Raw genomic sequence first — 18,439 nt, 5'->3', positions numbered from 1 at the left:
TATCGAACGTTAAAACTGCATTTTGGTTTCTAATCTCCTCAAGGCTGAGGGTTCGTGTGTATTCTTAAAATAACGGCTCATTTTCTGCGTAACTAACTTCGATTTGACTACGTACATAGCACCGAAATTAGCAAAAAACACCACCGAATTTTGCAAAAAAAACATCACTGATTTTGGCGAATGAACCACCACTGGATTGGGCAAAAAAAAAAAAAAAACATTAAATTCGGAAAAAAATCAACAACACCGAATTCGGAAAAAACAACATCCAATTTGTCAAAAATACCGAATTTTGTAAAAAAAATAACACCGAATTTTTTTTCCTGTCCCTCTTCATTAGCCGTTCCGAGATAGAGCAGTCGGTAAAAGCAAGGCAAGTGAAAGGCAAGTTTCTGCTTTGAATTACCAGCCTCGACAAAGACTTTTTGTCTGCTAGGAAGTTTAAACTTGCAAGCTGTTCCTACTTAGCTAGATACATCTGCCCACAGTTTCTTTCAATTCGCGACACTGTTGAAGTGATATAATCATGGTTATGAGGGATGGAAAGCTAGACACCGTACATTGCTGATGCTCGAGGGGCGACATCCTTCCTGCTACACAAGAAGATAATGCACAAACAGGAAATAATCACTATATAAACCAGTGACTGCCTCCATTATTGTAGATGTATCTATGACTTCACAAAGAGGTCATTTGGGAGGAATTATTACCACTAACATTACCTGAAAGGCCAAAAAAAGGCTGTAAGCTTTGTCACTAATCAAAGCTCTGCTCAGCACACTTTTTAAAAAATGAGTGACACATAATTTGCCATTTAGTCCTGCAATTCCAAAAACAGGTCCCATTCTTGTTACATAGTGCCGAGATAGTTTTAATGACATTAGCTCAGGTTAATAACAACACATAGGTTAAAAATCAAAGTGGCTAGGTCAGAATTTGACTCATCCCATTTCAAATATGGTCACCGTTGTACTTTTCTCAGTGTATCTTCTATCTTATTCCAACTAAGCTGACAGAACTTTCAGATTAGAACAGAAACTGTTTCTTCGAATATGATTTCAGTACTGCTGCTCAGTATAAATACATTGTGGTAAGACTGCATATACAAATTAAATATGAAAGCAAATCCCAAGCTCTAAAAACCACTTTATACTTCTTGGAAGATACAAAAAATGTTAAATCAAGGGACAGAGTTCCAGTACCAGCTAAATTACTGCTACTGTTCGCAATGGAAAGACAACACTGACCAAGTATGTACCCTCAAAAATTAAAAATCTAGCTCCTGCTGAATACATAAACAATAAACTCATAATGCACCTTCTTTTTTTTTTGGGGGGGTGGGGGGGGGGGGGGGAGGACCACCACATTGCAGATAAGACTGTTTAGGAATCACTCACATGCCATCATTAAGTAAGAAAGGTTTTGATACTGAAAACCCTGAAACCTGGAAATTACAGTCTTTACCATATGATAATATCTTCCCCTTTTTTCCTCTCTAGACAACTGTAACGTGATGAGTGACATCATTCCTTTACATAAATAAAGTATGGAAGTGGAAATCGGGAAATCATTTCCCAACATTCCCATTGTGATTTTGAAGCAAGTAAATTGAAAAAGATTGTTAGTCTTTCCATGAAAAACTATATTTTCCTATTGCCACTTTTAAGATACAAACAGTGGATTACTAAAAAGCATCACTCTTGCTGGACCAATTCAGTAGTTCCCCTCTCTTCTGAAGGCATGTACCCTTTCATGGTTGTCCTACATGTCATAGAATACAATCTGCAAAATATATAAAAGCATTGCAAACAAAAATAGCCTGTTTTGTGACTACAGAGTTCTGATTAGTGAATCATCCAACAGTAAATGCTGTTACAGTCCTCTCAGCTACAAAGGCCTGCAGGAGAGAGAGAGAGAGAGAGAGAGAGAGATCCTTTCTAGTGCACTTCCATAGGATTTCTGACAGAAATTATAAATTATTCTAACTATGATAATAACAGAAATGCTTGGCCATATTCCTTTCAGTGTCTTTTAAGAGACACATATTGTAAATATTTCTTAAATTTAGACTTCCCATGATCCAAAGCAGACAGACACTGAACTGAACAATGTAATTTGGACAGCAACACCTCTTTCAAAAAAAGATGCATTAATGTAGTCACATGTACACATACATACGAAACAAACACAGCTAAGTATCTTTCTTTGCCCAAGTGTACACCACAGTGACGTATTTGTCAAATGAAACAATTTTTCGCAAAAGTTATTTTTTATCCACCAGATTTATTTGCACATCAACACTGGCCAGTTTTAAATACTTTGTGAAGATATAGATGAATATCCAATACAAGCCAGCAGCTTCGACCCGTGATGTAGGAAGTATGTGACAAACTCCATAAAAATGGCAACTATATGGTTTCAATGGCGATTTTTCAAATGGGCTAAGCTACAAATAGCTCTGTCACCACAACCTGGTCTTTTTCTTTCACATTCATTGGCTTTGTCAACTCTCAACCGAACTGTCATCTTGCAGCCCTACCTAGACCTGGAGCTAAGCTACAGATCAGTCTGTCACCACAACCAAGTGCATTTCTTTCTCTCCCCCCCCCCCCCCAACCCTCATTGGTTTCATCAACTAAGTACACTGAAAAATACACACCAAAAGATGACATCACAGCAGCCACTAACATTACATCAATGGTCAAAGCTGACAACTAGTACAGAATATTCCTCTTGACACACTCATTTTTAAGTGAATGTCATTCACACAACTGGGGGTCAAGTATGCTGTTTTAATTATACATAGTTGCCATTCATTAGTCATTAAACACATATGGTACTTTCCACAGAAGTATATATGGAGTATGTCTGACAAATAATATCAACAGCTCTTAAATTAATATGCTTGACTGTACACTCATTTGAAAACATCAAAGTGGTCACAACTGGCCAATCAAGATGTATAAGTAATTCCAGAGAAGAAGAATATTTATTTAACAATAAAGGAAATGGCTAACTAACCAACTAACTAACTAGCAAGCAAAATGGTTCACATTTTAAGCTCGGCATGATGATAGTCATTTAACCTGAGTTACCCTCTTTGGTGGGATTAATATTAAGTTCTACATGATTCTTCAGTTAACTCCCTTGTGTTGGCATTTGGAAAGAGGGAATCAAGTGAACAGATAGTGGTGGGAGAGACGAGACCTAAGAAGAGTTAGCAAGCTTTCATCTCTATCTTTTGTACACCTACTTAAGAGCTTTATCCTGAAGCTGTCTGTCATTTTCTGTATCACAGATTGTATGGCAGCTGTAGTTGCACCATTCCACTTCATGTCTGAGACAGCATCAAATATTATCCCAAATATTAGTTTTAATATAGTATAGCCAAGAGTGTAAAATGGAAACACACATGTCATCCTGAAGGTTTCATTATAAACCACATACTTATGCAAAGAACTTGTTTACACAGCACAACTAAATGCTACTATGAATTTATTGGTTTGGGGAGCCTCCCTTTTTAAAATAAAAAAAATAATTAAATAAAAAAGAAAAAAGGTCAATAAGCAGTTAGAAAAAAGATTTTTTAAGCAAAAATAACCAATGGGACTGGCTAAACTGATTTGAAAGTAGATTCAATCAGGTGGTACTCAAATGTCCTTCTGTTAATAATTCAATTTCTTATAAATGTTCCCAAAAGGAATGTGCATTCTACTATAGTATAGCCGACTATTACACAGTTTATGTTGCAAACGAACTTGTGGTCATGTTACGGAATCTGCCTTAATTCCAATCTAAAAAGTTAAAATGACATTATTAGATGCACACACAATGTGCTACGGACATTATGTAAAGAAGTTCCATTATAGTGAGCACATGAAAGTGACAAAAACTAATTTTAACTACACCTTACTGAAAAATAACTACATTTTATTCTCCGTATAGTAGGAGACCCCGACCCATGTCACATATGTTACATATCCACTGGGACATTTTAAAACTCTAAGCAAAAAGCTTTTATAACTATCATAAATATTTTCCCTGCAATTACATTGCAGTATACTAGACAAAGGACATCAGATCTGAATCCTGGGACAACATTATCAGTAAATACTCTTAACAGGTTTGTAATTTGGTCTCACTTATTTAGTTCAGCCTTTACATCTTCACTCAATTCTGATAAATGTGAAGACTAATATAATTTGTTTAAAAATAAACGATAAAATTATTTTCTGAAATACTAAGAATGGAGGCTGATAAATACTAGGTAGACTATTCACTTGTGCAAAAGAACATGGGACAATTTTTATAGTGGTCCACAAAATGGGGCCACTTTAAGTATCAAAATTAAGATCAAAGTATTCGTTTGATGAATCTGATTCCGGAACAGAAATGAAACGTTGGAATGAATCTGGAGGCACCGATGACACACACACACACTACTGCATTTAGTATAGCTAGATTTATTAATACGTTTCCTTGTGATTTGTATTATTTTTGGTTTCTACTTACCTACGGTAAACGCGGCACGTAGAATTATTAATTCTCTTGTCACTAGCATGTCGTCTTCTATCTTCAAACAAATCCTTAATTGCTGTCACACCAAGAACAAACAACACAGGTATCATTGCTATCTCCTTGCCAAAAGCATTTATTGCAGGAAACCAGTTCAATAAGACTATGAAGATAAAATAGAGATTGGCCACACGATGAAATTGTTCTAGTAAATTTTTTGGCAAAAATGACAGAAGAGTATACTTAGTTGTCCTTATTTTGTTGTCAGGACTCTTTCCATTCGGGTGCAATTTCTTTGGCGTGTGGGGTGGTACCAAATGGTTGGGAACAACGGTACGACAACGTGACCCTTCAACGTCTGTTTTTCCCCCACGTCTGAGAACATAGGACTGGAATTGTGTCCACAGGTTTGGTGTTCCGCTCTGTCTCAGTGTATAAATAGATTCTGACCTAGACGCTTGCCTAGAATGTCCATGAGTTTTCGCAACGCTTCCAGCGCCGGGGATGCTTTCTGTGTCCCTGTGACCCGGAGGAAGAATGAAATCAGTCTTTGAACTGACACGAGAATGACCTTTCTGAAATCCAACTGTTCCACCATCGCTTATTTGCCCCTGAGAAAAAGCTCGCTGGTGGCCCCGATTCTGCTTCAACGCAGACGGTCGGCCAATGACGCCTACGGAGCTCGCTGATGATACTGCCCCTGTTCCGACAGCACCGTGGCTTGCACTTCGAGCGTGTCCTTTGAATACGGTTGCTGAAGTAGTCTGAGTATCTCTCGTAACACTGCTCAGGTCGTCTGACATCATAGTCGACGGCATTGCACGGGATGCTGGAAATATGTAAGTGGCACACTGATGGTTGTCTTCCTGCTGGTTGTTCTCCCCACTGTACAATGATTGCATCTTTGAACATCTGTGAAAAATTGAAATAGTACAGCTTTAGTGGCAACTATAGAATGTAAACTAAATTCCTAAAGCTATAATTGAATATAATGATGGACCTTCACATGTCTTTATTTTGTCGGTGTTTGTAATAATAAAAATAATAATAATAATAATAATATGCTAAATTACAAAAAAAATCATAAGAATATTACCTTCCACCTCATTCCTCCTTCCTACAGAGTCCAATAGGTAGTCGCATTTATTACTAAATAGCGACTAAGCGAAAGCATTTCATTTGCTGTCACATAACTGAAACCACATCAACACCGCATACCTCCTCAACACACCTCAACGCTACCATCAGCCACACTAGCACAGACGTTGCTTGTTATCATAACATTTTGCGCGAGCCTTCTCCAGAGGTGGGGAAACGACCAATCACATCACATAAACACAACGCGTGGGAAGATAAAAATATATCTCTGCTTTAAGTTCTCAGCGAAAGATGTTTTGTTGTCGTATTTTCAACTTTTACTCGATGATTCTCTATCTTCTCAGAGACCAATATTTTTTTGGCAGTATCGTTATCTTTCAGTGAAACATTGGGAACAGAAGAAAGCTGCAAGAGACACAACGGAACAAATTTCACGTGTTTCCAATCGTAGCGGCTGGGTATATTAAGGCCCTGTAGGAAGATGTATGTACAGCACTGTATTTCATAAATGAGCCACTCGCCCAACTGCTACAGTTCGCAATTTGTTGAAAGAAGGCTGCGACATAAAAAGCTTCGAGACTCTCCGCACGAGTCATGCTAGCGCGAATACGTCTACGCCGCCATGCAATAGTGCCAACGCTGCGAAGTTTGATTACAAACAATGAGTTCAGTAATAAATCGTTATGAACATTCATGTTTTTGAATAAATTAGTATTATTTTTGTCTTTTCATGATAATTACACTACTGACAGATTTCTAGAAGTCGATTAAAATATATCTACAAATTTATTTCGAAAGTTATATATTGCTTAATATAAAGATATTTCTACGGTATTGACAAACTAAATGCTCTCTTATGTAGCATAAATACGAAAGTCACTCTCAATAGCAATTAATATGAAATATAATTTTTGTTGTATGTAGAATTAGAATTCAAATGAAATGCATAATTATCCGAAATAATTTTGTCAAAAAGGAAAAAAAATTGATTAAAGTATTTTACAGCCATCCTGAGCATTAATTAGCCTTACACTTGCGATAAATGAGACTATTTTTGAAAGGGAATTTTTGGCCTGTTAGGTTGGATACGGGAAGCACTGAAAATTGACCTACGGTTGGCGTTCCACAGGAAACGGGTGGTTATCGTAGACTGCAGGTTTTGTAAGTGACATTTGGTGCCGTATATTGCGTTTGTGTTCATAATGGATGAAGAATACGACGCAATTGTTCTCGGAACGGGACTGAAGGAATGTATTATAAGTGGTATGCTGTCTGTTTCCGGTAAGAAAGTACTACACGTTGATCGGAACAAGTACTACGGTGGCGAGTCGGCCTCCATCACACCGCTGGAAGAACTTTTTGCACGTTTCGGTGCTCCTTCTCCTGGTGAAACCTACGGAAGAGGTAGAGACTGGAATGTGGATCTCATCCCGAAATTTTTGATGGCAAATGGCTCCTTAGTAAAGTTGTTGATTCATACTGGAGTTACACGATATCTAGAATTCAAATCTGTAGAAGGTAGCTATGTTTACAAAGGTGGCAAAATTTCGAAGGTTCCTGTCGACCAGAAAGAAGCATTAGCTTCTGATTTGATGGGAATGTTTGAGAAGCGGCGCTTTCGCAATTTTCTTGTATATGTCCAGGATCTGAAAGAAGATGATCCGAAAACTTGGAAAGAAACAGATCCGAATACATGTACAATGCAGCAGTTATATGACAAATTCGGTCTTGACAAGAACACACAAGATTTTACGGGACACGCATTAGCATTGTACAGAGATGACGATTATTTGAATCGTAGCGCAATCGAAACGATTCGCAGGATTAAGTTGTATAGTGATTCCTTGTCCCGGTATGGAAAATCTCCGTATTTGTACCCGATGTACGGTCTTGGAGAGCTACCTCAGGGGTTCGCTCGTCTTAGTGCAATATATGGCGGTACGTACATGCTTGACAAGCCAATTGATGAAATTGTTTTGGAAAACGGCCGTGTCGTTGGTGTACGATCAGGGGAAGAAGTGGCACGTTGTAAACAAGTTTATTGCGATCCGTCGTACGTCCCAGACAAGGTGAAAAAGACGGGCCAGGTCATTCGCTGTATCTGTCTCATGGATCATCCAGTACCAAATACAAGGGATGCTCTGTCAACACAGATCATCATTCCTCAGAAGCAAGTGGGACGTAAGTCTGATATATATGTGTCACTTGTAAGTTTCACTCACCAGGTAGCAGCCAAGGGTTGGTTCATTGCTATGGTTTCAACCACTGTTGAATCTGAGAACCCTGAAGCAGAAATAAGACCTGGTTTGGATTTGCTTGGCCCTATACGCCAAAAATTTGTCAGTGTAAGCGATTACTACGAACCAACAGACTTGGGGAGTGAAAGTCAGATATTTATTTCCACATCATACGATGCCACTACTCATTTTGAAACAACTTGTCTGGATGTATTGGACATTTTCCGCCGAGGTACGGGTGAAGACTTCGATTTTTCAAAAGTTAAGCTTGATCTTGGTGATGAGGAACAGTAAGTTCTTTCGAATTGGTGTGCATATTTATATGAAAGTTACTCATGGCACATACCTGAATAAAAGTAATTCAAAGTTTTAACCCAAATGTTAGTCCAATATCTGAGAGTTTAAGCTTTTTTTTAAAACACAAAACTTTGTTTTGCTGACCTTGTATGGCATAATCTCTATTATAAATATATATTATAAATATTCATTGCTGTCAGCAGTAGAGGAATCATTTAGATAAACAGCTATTTAAACTGAATGCAGTTGTATTTAAAATGTAGATTTTGGTAGCACATAAATGCAATGTGTGGGTGCAGGTACTGCTTAAGCCATATCCTGGTGAATACATTGTTTATTTAAGAGAGCACTATCCTGATTTATTGTAAAGTGTTTTGTACTGTTATACGTTGTATACATATGTGTAAACAAAACAGGTTTTTGTATATTTTCTTGTGAAAATCGTGTACTGTATGAATTTTAACTGCTTAGCTCTTGTTATGCTGTTTGTAATAGGTCAGATGTATGAATGTTGCTGGCAGGTGTAGGTCTTATGCAGCTCTGAAGTTGCTGTCCTGTATTCTGTTCATGTGGTATTGAAAATTATTCTAGCCTGTGAAAATGCATTTAGACAGTATAAAATAAGAACTCTTCTAGGCAATAAAAGGAAGATTGTTTTCGAAATGGTTGTTAAGTTATTGCTTGTTGGAACATTTGTTTATTTGTAGTGGGAATGTGTGGAAGAGATGTCTTTGAAAAATATTGCTTCAGTTAAGGAGTAAATAACAGAAATTATAAAGATGCATGAGATAGTTTTGTTTTATTGTACTACTTAAGGAGGAAATAAAACTTTGTCAAGGTAAAAGATTTTTTACATAACTACTACCATTCTACATTTTCCCGTTGAGTTTTCTTGCAGCTTTACTTTAAATTTTTTTTGGGGCACAAAATAAAAATTTCATATGTGTCTTTTAGCTGTGGTGTGATGATGCTGAAATTGTGTGTCTTGTGGGGGTGGTAGTCGTGTAAAAGCTCAGATGTGGAATTGTGTGTGTGTGTGTGTGTGTGTGTGTGTGTGTGTGTGTGTGTGTGTGAGAGAGAGAGAGAGAGAGAGAGAGAGAGAGAGAGAGAGAGAGAGGGGGGGGGGGGGGGTTTATTGCATTGAGTGAAGGGAAAGAGAAGAATTTGAGGACAACATTATCTCATTGGTGCTGTCACTTCATTGATTACTATATCACTATGCAAAATGTTTGGAGGAATAATGATACTGAATTGGTCAGATATGCTATGTATGGTCACAATTTCATGAACTGCATGTAAGTAATAACTCTTGATTTCAGTATTATTGTGCTGGTTGGCAAACTTCATTAAACATTGTATTGCTTTTTTTTATTCCTTAGCTGTTTAAGTGAAAGGAGCAAATTATAAAACCTTCTTAGTTATTGTGTATAGATTTTTATCTCCCTGTCATAAATGAGGAATTGTTTTTGATGTGTGCTTAAAACTAAGTGTGTTAGTTGTGCCCAGTGTATATGTAACTTTTAAAACAAAAAATTTTTCTCCTGTGTTTGGCTGCAGTATAGAAGGCATTTTAATGTAACAGTGGTAATAAGTGTAATAACTCACCTTGAAGATAGTTGTTCATCAAGCTGTTTAAATTGGCAAATAATATTACAGCCCATATCTTTAACACCTTAATTTGTCTGGTTTAACATTTTGGTCAGTTCATTTTAAATTTGAGTACCCCTGGTATTTTTCGGATGGTTCTCAGAGATATAAATTTTCCTTTTGTTGTGAGCTTTTTGTACTTCACCTGTTCCTTTGTTTTCTAATGGGCTATAATTTAAATATCTACACGGACATACGTACTCTGCAAACCACTGTGAAGTGTATGTTAGAGGATATTTAGCATGGTAGCGTATGACATGACATACTTTCCCCTCTTGCAGTTATGTATGTAGAGCAGGAAAAACTGCTGCCTACATGCCTCTGTTTACACTGTAATTAATATTGTATTTGTGGGTCTTGTGGGATTGATATTATCAGGCTAAAATATATTTCTAGAGCATTACAGCAGCTGTTATCGTAGTAATACCAGACAGAATAGATGTCACGATAGTTCATTTTGCAGTATGATATAATAGTGTCTTCTTAAGTGGTTGAAGGCTACACCTTAAATTGCCAACAGGCGAATGAATACTCAAAATATGTAATATAATAAATTGTTACAAAACAAACTGCAGGAAAAAAATAGCACCATAGGCAGCATAGTTCAAAGTGCGTGTCCAGCTTGCAATACAGTGTCCACAGCTGAAACACATTTCAAACATAAAATCAAGTAATTAATGAGAAATATCTTTCTATTATTCCAACCACTTATAAGGTATTATTACTTCTTTCTTCCTCATTTTTAAACAAATTACAAGGTTCTGTGAAACTTCATGTACGAAATACACAAGCTAGTTCCCACAAATTGTTTCAATTATTTCTCGTTATTAATTCAGTTATTTAAAAAAAAACTGGCATTTGCAACTCACTATTTTATTACATAAAACTAAACTGTCTGTTAGTTGCCCAAGGTTCAGTTACCCAACGGCAAAAATTTTAACGTAAAATAACTTGCACCAGTGATCTGGATTCTCACAAGCTATACTTTGATACTTTATGATAGATGGGCAAGGGAAAGTCACTTTGCAAACTTCTTTACTTTAATAATGGTCATTATGCACTGCATGTATGATACACAATGTTGAATCTTTGTATTGTCTTGCAAATCAGTTTGATACAGATTTTCCTAAGAACCAGAAACCTCATATATTCAAGTAAAAGTAGGGAAGGAAAAAGTTGATCATATACTTTACACCTCATTCAAATCATTGCATTTCATTGATCTCTGGTATTTCGAAAATGCACCTATGCGTGTTGCGTATATTAAAGATGCACAAGTACTCTGTGGTGTATATTCAACACTTACTACTGCTGCTAACACAACACTGTAGAATTCAAACCAACCTTAGATTAATCATTGCTTTATTTTGACATTGCTTCACTGTGGATGAAGTGACTGACAAATGTAAGCTGTGAATTAGTGCTCATAGTTCTAATGTCAAACAATTTTTGAGTTCTGTTGTGATGTTTTGATAAAGAGGCTGTAATATAGTCCAGATCAGTTGTTTCATGCTGCTTTATTACAGTTAGTGCAATTTATCACTGAACTGCTAGTATGAAGTCTCTTTCAAAATGAAGATGCTTCAGATTACACACGAACAGCAAAAAAGAGTCATCAGACGTACCCAAAAGTCACCTCAGGTGCAGGCCCTAGCCAGTGTCTTTCTTTAGTTTCCATTGTCTGCTTGGTTCTGTGTTAAGGAATTGCATTAATTAGTTTTACCAAGTCATATTAGTGATATTAATGTAGTGTAGGATTCACCAGCTAGCAGATATGGTAGGGGACGTACGGAGCTCCCCGCTTTACATCTTCAGACAGAACTTTAATTACATGAGATGCACTTTGATATGCCCATTAAAGTGGCTGCTCCTTTGTGGTAGAGAGATGTGCAGAAAGTGAGTGTGCTGAGATAATCTTGTCACGTGTATTACATCAGTGCAGAGCAGGAATAATTAATGCACCACCTTAGCATTATTAGGGCTGAATGACTAAACTGTTGTCACCAAAATAATTAAGAGATCATCCAACATAACACCATTGCATTGTGGACAGATTTATTATGTCTGGGACTACTTTGCATTTGGCAGCTCATGGTTACTATGTGGGAATGAAAAATGGGAAAAAGCCAGTTTTATGTGAACTTATATACCAAATATTACTGCTGAAACGGACTTAATTCCTGTACCAGGTAATACATGTTCACCACAAACAAGATCACTTGCCTTAAAAACATTACCAAATATTGCAAAGTTATTCAGAATGAGATTTTCACTCTGCAGCGGAGTGTGTGCTGATGTGAAACTGCCAGGAAGTTTCATTGCAAAGGTATCTTCAGTTTTTGTAAAGGTGTGCAGCAGTGTTACAAGCACATATATTTTAAAACTAACTGATGTAATCGGGGTACTGTTCTAGTCATCGATAGGAGATGTGGGGGGTGCCTCTGAATTGTAAGATAAATCTTCAGGATACTGTTTCTCCATAAATAATGAAAATTAATATTTGTACAAAATTCTTCTTCCAGACCTGTTAATAACAACGAACTCGCAAAAATTTTAGCATTTTCTTTGAATGGTCTGTACAGCTTCGTATTTGATTTGTAATGCATCTGAACTTTTATGCTTGTAATGTAACAGATTAACTTACTCCAGATTAAACACATCAGAGGCAGCAATTTTTGCTAATCACACTAACTAGTACTGCTGTGGTGTTACTGTGGTCTTCAGTCAGAACTCTGGTTTGTTGAAGGCTCCACGATTCCCTCACTTGTGTAAGTTTCTTTATCTCTACCTAACTACTGCAACCTATATCCATTTGAGACTGCTTATGTAACCAGTATTGGTCTCCATCTACAATTTTTGTCTTTCAAGCTTGTTTCCATTACCAGACTGACAATTTCCTATTGTCTCAAGATGTCCTGTCAACAGATCTCTCCTTTTATTCAAGTGAAGGCTGTAGATAACAATTAATTCACTTACGATGATTATAATGTGATGATACATTTTACAGCCACCTGTGATTATAGAATGTCTCTTAATTATTTTTCCCCATTCCTCTCAAGCTCTCTATAACTCTCCAGGAATATTCTTATGGTACATTGATGAATAGATTTCCTATAGCCAAGGATCTAGTCGTAGCCATATGTTCCTCCTGCCCCCCCCCCCCCCCACCTCATTCAGTACCTAATCCAGTATGCACATGGGAAATATGTCATTTCTCAGCCTTTGAACATGTTAATACCATCCTAGTTTTCTGTGGTTGAATAAAATCAGTAACTTGGTATGGAATAAAAACTTTGATTTTTGAAGGATTCAGATTACGTAAAAATGTCATAATCTTTAAATTCTTTAAATCACTCTTGTTGTAAGATCACTGTTAAATCACAAGCATCTATGTAATTGTGGCTGGAGAGAAATTAAATTCAAGAGCCTCAGTTTCTTGCAAAAAGCAGTTTTTCCCCCTCAAGCATTTCACAGAATAACTAACTTCATAATTAATAGAATGCTGCTAAAATATATACAAAAATACTTACAAACCCTAAAAAAACCCACAAAAATAAGATTTACCATTTATTTACACAATACATTACAAAGAGAGACTCATTAAACTACTGTGAGGAAATAAAATGGAATAAAAGAAGGATGCCACAAGAAAGCTTGAAAACTCAAGTAGTATAATCTGTGGTTTACCACTCACTTTTTAGTTCTGACAGAAAAATAGACTTTGCAGAACAGTGCACATCTGCCTGTGCAATGAATAGGGAAGTGACACCCAAATCTTGTGACCACCACGATACAAGTATTGTTTACATGCAGATGTTGAACTGATGAACTCCAAGCATTAAACAATGAAACTCTTGAACACTATTTTAAATACTAACCTAGAGGCAGATAAAGATAAAAAAAGAAGTGTTCTTATAGGTGTACGATGAAATTATCTATCATTCTGTATAGTCCATGCAGAATGGATATGAAAGGGACAGTCAGATAAAAATGAGATGGATGGAAAAAAGTAAGTAAATTATTTATTATTTCAAAAGTAATTGCAATAGCTGTTAATACATTTCTCACTGTGAGACAAGATGTGTTCCTTTTGCGGAAAAATGTTTGCGGTTGCCTACAGAACCGTGATTGTACCAGGGTGTGCACCTCTTCGTCAGAAGCAAATTGACAGCCATGAATACTCTTGCTTCAGAGCTCCAAAAATATGGAAATTGCATGGAGAGAGATCAGAATTGTATGAGTATATGTAACAGCTTCTTAGTGAAATTTTTGCATGTTACCTGAAACAACATTGGCAAGATGTGGACTCTCCCACTTGTTGCCAAGTTTGTTTTAAGTATAGTACAGGGGCCGAAACAAAATTACATAGTCCATTGTTAAAGTGTAGATGGGCTGCACTATTTTGTTTTGGGTCATATAAAAGCAAGGTAGGGCACTGTCGAATGTAGATATCTGTGCTTACAAATACATCAGAATAATCGTTGGCCTTACAGGAGACTGAATGTCATACCAGTATGCAAGTTCAAGAGAAAAATCTTGGTATGTTGGGTGCATTGATAAGCCCATCTATTTTATTAACCATCTTTCTACAGATTATCTGACTATCTAGATTCAGGGACTGAAAAGTTCTGTGAGCTACGTGGCAAGTAACAGACTTGACTGTAAAGCTGCATGACAAGTAGAAGTGTACTGTAAACTGGACTTGTTATTTACAGGTGTAGGTACGTATTTTCCAATAAGAATTAAGCTACTAATAGCGGATAAATGACAGCTCTCTAGTACAGCTGAGAAAGCAGCAGCTTTCTTTTTAATTTACATAATTCAATTTAGATGGAATAAGCACGAAAACAATATGCCATGTAGTGATTTTATATTGTTAATACAGTATATAGATTTATTTTGTATAGTTTCATTGTCTTTTGTTAATATATACTTTGACTTATTCCACATCCTTGAAGATTCTGCTTGTTGATAGAATCTGCAGAATGCAATGAATGAATGTGTAATTATATGCTAGGAAATCTGGCATTACTACTACAGCTTTTAAGTCCTCAGCTATTGTTGAACATGTCCATCATGTGGCACATCCTCTCTTTCCTCAGATTCACTCATCTGCAGAGACCTTAACATAGCAACCACAATGCTGTTGGATTAAGGGAGTAACAAGCTACAGAGTGCCGGGCAATGGAAACAGAAGCCTTAAAAATTGGCCTCATAGTAAATGAAAACAAAACAAAATATACGGTAATGTCACAATCTGAGGCCAGAAGAACCCCTAAAAACCTAAACATCAATGGGAAATGCTTCAATGGAGTGTCCTCTTTTAACTACTTGGGAGCCCTAATAACAAATGATAACAGTATTGGAAAGGCTATAAGGGAAAGAATACAAGCAGGAAACAGAGCTTACTTTGCAAATATGCAGCTTTTCAAAAATAGCCTTGTTACAAGAAAAACTAAACTGCTAATATATAATTCCCTAGTCCGCCCAGTTATCACATACGGCTCAGAGGTATGGACGTTGACAGAACACGATAAAAATGCTCTAAGAAGCATTGAGCGGAAAATACTACGCAAAATCTATGGGCCAATAAGGGAGGAAGAAGGCTGGAGAATACGCTACAATGCCGAATTACAAGAGTTAATACAAGGCAGGGACATGGTAAAATTTGTGAAATCACAGCGAATACGATGGCTAGGACACTTGGAGAGAATGGCAGAGGATAGAATTCCAAAGAAAATAATGAAAGGTATGATCCATTCAGTTAGGCAAAAAGGGAGACCTAGAAGAAGATGGATCAATGAGGTAATAATGGATATCAGCCATATGGGAGTCCGGGGGAGGAAAAGAGCAGCAAATAACCGAGAAGTGTGAAGGAAGATTGTTGAAGAAGCCAAGGCTCACCAAGGGCTGTAGAGCTACTGAAGAAGAAGAAGCTACAGAATGCCTCATATGTCATGCTGTGTGTTTCAGAGGAATTTTTACTTGAGCTCCTGTACGTGTGTGCAGTGATGACAAACTACAACTCAAGTTCAGTAGGCAAAGACTAATGTTTTCTCAATGACTGCCCCATTGTCAATACATATTACAGGCAGCATCCTAGGACCAAGCTGCTCTAAACCATTGATCCTCAACATCACTTTCTATTGACTGTGTGCTGTGTGTCCTTTCAAATATAGACTGTGTGGTCTCTGATTGTCAGACACTCCCCCCCTCCCCGCATCTGCTAAATTAAACGTCTTGACTATCTGTGTGACAACTGAGCAATTGCTACCCTCTATTACCAGCAAAAATGTGGTAGAATCTAAATCTTTGAACATGAAGCAATATACATTTTGTTGTAAGCTATATACATAACATCACAAGCTAATATCCAGACTTACAGTAAAAGGATACTCCTTCAAAAAAATACTCAAAAAGGAGAATCTTGGGACTGAGTTGATAATATAATCATGAAATGGCTACTGTTAGTAATAAGACATATGATTGAAATGAGAGCATAAATTTGATCAACATAACAGAGTAGATAAATCTGAAAACAATTGATTGAATTTAAATGTGGTTCATCTGAAGAGAGAGACACACAAAAGCAAGAAAGGCGGGGGGAGGGGGAGGTGTACGACTAAGAAATTTGTAAATGCAGAAAATACTTCTTATTTGATTTTTATAGCATTTGGTGGAATGAATGCGCATCTTCTGTCAAAAATTTTACCATTTCTCTTCTAGCCGATACTACAACTACTTCTTACCTCTACCTAAATGGAAATACAGTGTCATGATGAATTAAATTCTACTCATTGACAGCTCTAAAAATGCTGATTACAACATGGTATAGTGAACGAGTTACCACAGTATGTTCTGTTTTCACTTTATTGTCAGTCAACTATGAGAATCTCTATGTGGTTCGATCCAGTTGCATGCTTTGGGGTGCCTGGTGCTCTGTTTCCTGTTCAATCAAATGCATTCCAGTTTTCATTGCACCATCCTCTCGTCTCTCCTATAGATAGTCCAGATACTCAACATTCGGCCACCTCCAGGACATATGAGCTTCCTGTGTGACATCTGTTTCCCATCACAGGCACTGGTGGGTCAGGTATGTGAATTTTCGTGAGTTGCCTAGTTGATGATGGCTGTGTTTTTTGGTCTGGTCTGTTTTAAAGCACTGGGGATCCAAAGTTTCTTAGAGTGGTCCAGAGTGTTTGAGCTGGGCTCATGTGTCTATCCATGTTGGTCTTGATTTCTGCCTTTGTGTGTGTGAAATGAATAGATGATCTTTTCTGTGATGATTCCCCAGCCGTGGAGCCAATAATCCACAGCTTCCCCACCTGTTGCAGGTTAGGTGCACTTTTCTTAGCTTGTTTGAGAAGGGATAGTGTGAATGTTCCAGTACTTCATGTGTTAAATCCCTCAGTGTTCTCATTGACAAAGCACCTTTGTGTGAAAATGTGTTGTTCGGATGAAACTTTTTTTTGCCATTCAGACTGCTTCATTTTTTTCATACATTTGTTCAAAAACAGATGCATAGTATTCACTAGTCTCTGTTTTAGCCTTGATAACAAAAATCCCTGTGGCATTGAACAAAATGTTAGCCATAACCTTGCCAGCAGAAGAAAACAACTTCATTTCTTTCCAAAAGGCTAGTGGCTTGCAACCATTTCTTTGACAGCTATTTCACTTTTGACCTGAAGTGATCAGCCCACATCTTGTTCACTGCAACTCACAAAGATCAGATTTGGATTCTTTTTAAAAATGGTCCAAACATTGATGAGAACTTCAATTTTGGATTTTATTTCAGCCAGCATTCAATAAATGCAACCTACATCTTCCACAAAGTGCTCTCTCAGTTAGTAATGTAAGCTATTCAGTCCTGTTCCTTCTGAAATTCTATAACATTGCCTATTACCATGCATTTTTAAATGGTTTTTGGCAATATGATGTAAACCCTCTCACTGTTTTCATCTCTCATGCAGTTCTGGGATGTCCTTCACATTCCCAGTTTGAGTTCGGTTGGCCATTTCTTAACTGAAGGTGGCAGAATATTCCAGTTCATCCATTGGAATGAATCACACATGACATGACTGCTTTAAAAAAGCCATACACAGTACAACAAAAATAGCTTTTCAGCAGTATCAACACCATCATTGTATTAGGCTGAGAACTTTTAAGATTGTTCATTGTGCAGTCAGCTATCTATGAAGTGTCCAGTATATGTTGGACTGGATCACCACTATGGCCCACTATTCTACCAATACTTATATTTCCAAGTTTTAGGTAATGTTCAGAGACATTTGGTGCCTTGGAAAACTGAAGATGGTAGTGCTTCAATCAGAGAAAAGGTATGATTCCAGACCTTCCTGAAGAACATGCCAATTTACCATTTTAGAAATTGGAAATGTAAAGTGAGACGAAACATAAGGAAGCAAGACTGTGGGAGGATTTCGTAAATTCCATCGTTCACATGATGCCATCAGCTGCTGCAGTATGAGAGTATGTCGTGATGATATCAGGAAATGGCAATATGATTTAGAATAATGTAGTTCCCAATTCTAAAAATAATACAGTTTGCTACTCTAAAAAAAATACATATTATAGTGGAGTGTTTTTAGCAATGTCCAAGATCCCATTTTTAATGCAATTTTGCACTG

At 37.1% G+C, this 18,439-nt stretch overlaps 2 protein-coding genes across 4 annotated transcripts in view; one reads left to right on the top strand and one right to left on the bottom strand.

Moving 5' to 3' along the window:
• Positions 1 to 6,205, bottom strand: part of LOC124605534 (phospholipid-transporting ATPase VA) — a 354,547-nt gene extending 348,342 nt beyond the window's left edge. For all 3 annotated transcript variants that reach the window (XM_047137281.1, XM_047137282.1, XM_047137284.1), the window contains exons 1-2: positions 5,612 to 6,205; positions 4,513 to 5,427 (exon numbers count right to left, since the gene is read on the bottom strand). In XM_047137281.1, coding sequence (XP_046993237.1) covers positions 4,513 to 5,417 — 905 coding nt within the window. In that variant the 5' untranslated portion in view covers positions 5,418 to 5,427; positions 5,612 to 6,205. The remainder of the gene's footprint in view (positions 1 to 4,512; positions 5,428 to 5,611) is intronic.
• Positions 6,206 to 6,710: 505 nt separating this feature from the next.
• Positions 6,711 to 8,991, top strand: LOC124605366 (rab GDP dissociation inhibitor alpha). The gene has a single exon (XM_047136995.1). The coding sequence runs from the start codon at positions 6,816 to 6,818 to the stop codon at positions 8,142 to 8,144; it is 1,329 nt and encodes a 442-aa protein (XP_046992951.1). The 5' UTR covers positions 6,711 to 6,815; the 3' UTR covers positions 8,145 to 8,991.
• Positions 8,992 to 18,439: the final 9,448 nt, after the last annotated feature.

Source organism: Schistocerca americana, chromosome 3 (genome assembly GCF_021461395.2).
Source record: "Schistocerca americana isolate TAMUIC-IGC-003095 chromosome 3, iqSchAmer2.1, whole genome shotgun sequence".
NCBI classification, from domain to species: Eukaryota; Metazoa; Arthropoda; class Insecta; order Orthoptera; family Acrididae; genus Schistocerca; species Schistocerca americana.
This window is presented reverse-complemented; position numbering and strand designations above follow the sequence as displayed.

Coding starts and splice junctions, on each gene's coding strand:
- LOC124605366 (XM_047136995.1), top strand. CDS start 6,816: ATGGATGAAGAATACGACGCAATTGTTCTCGGAACGGGACTGAAGGAA.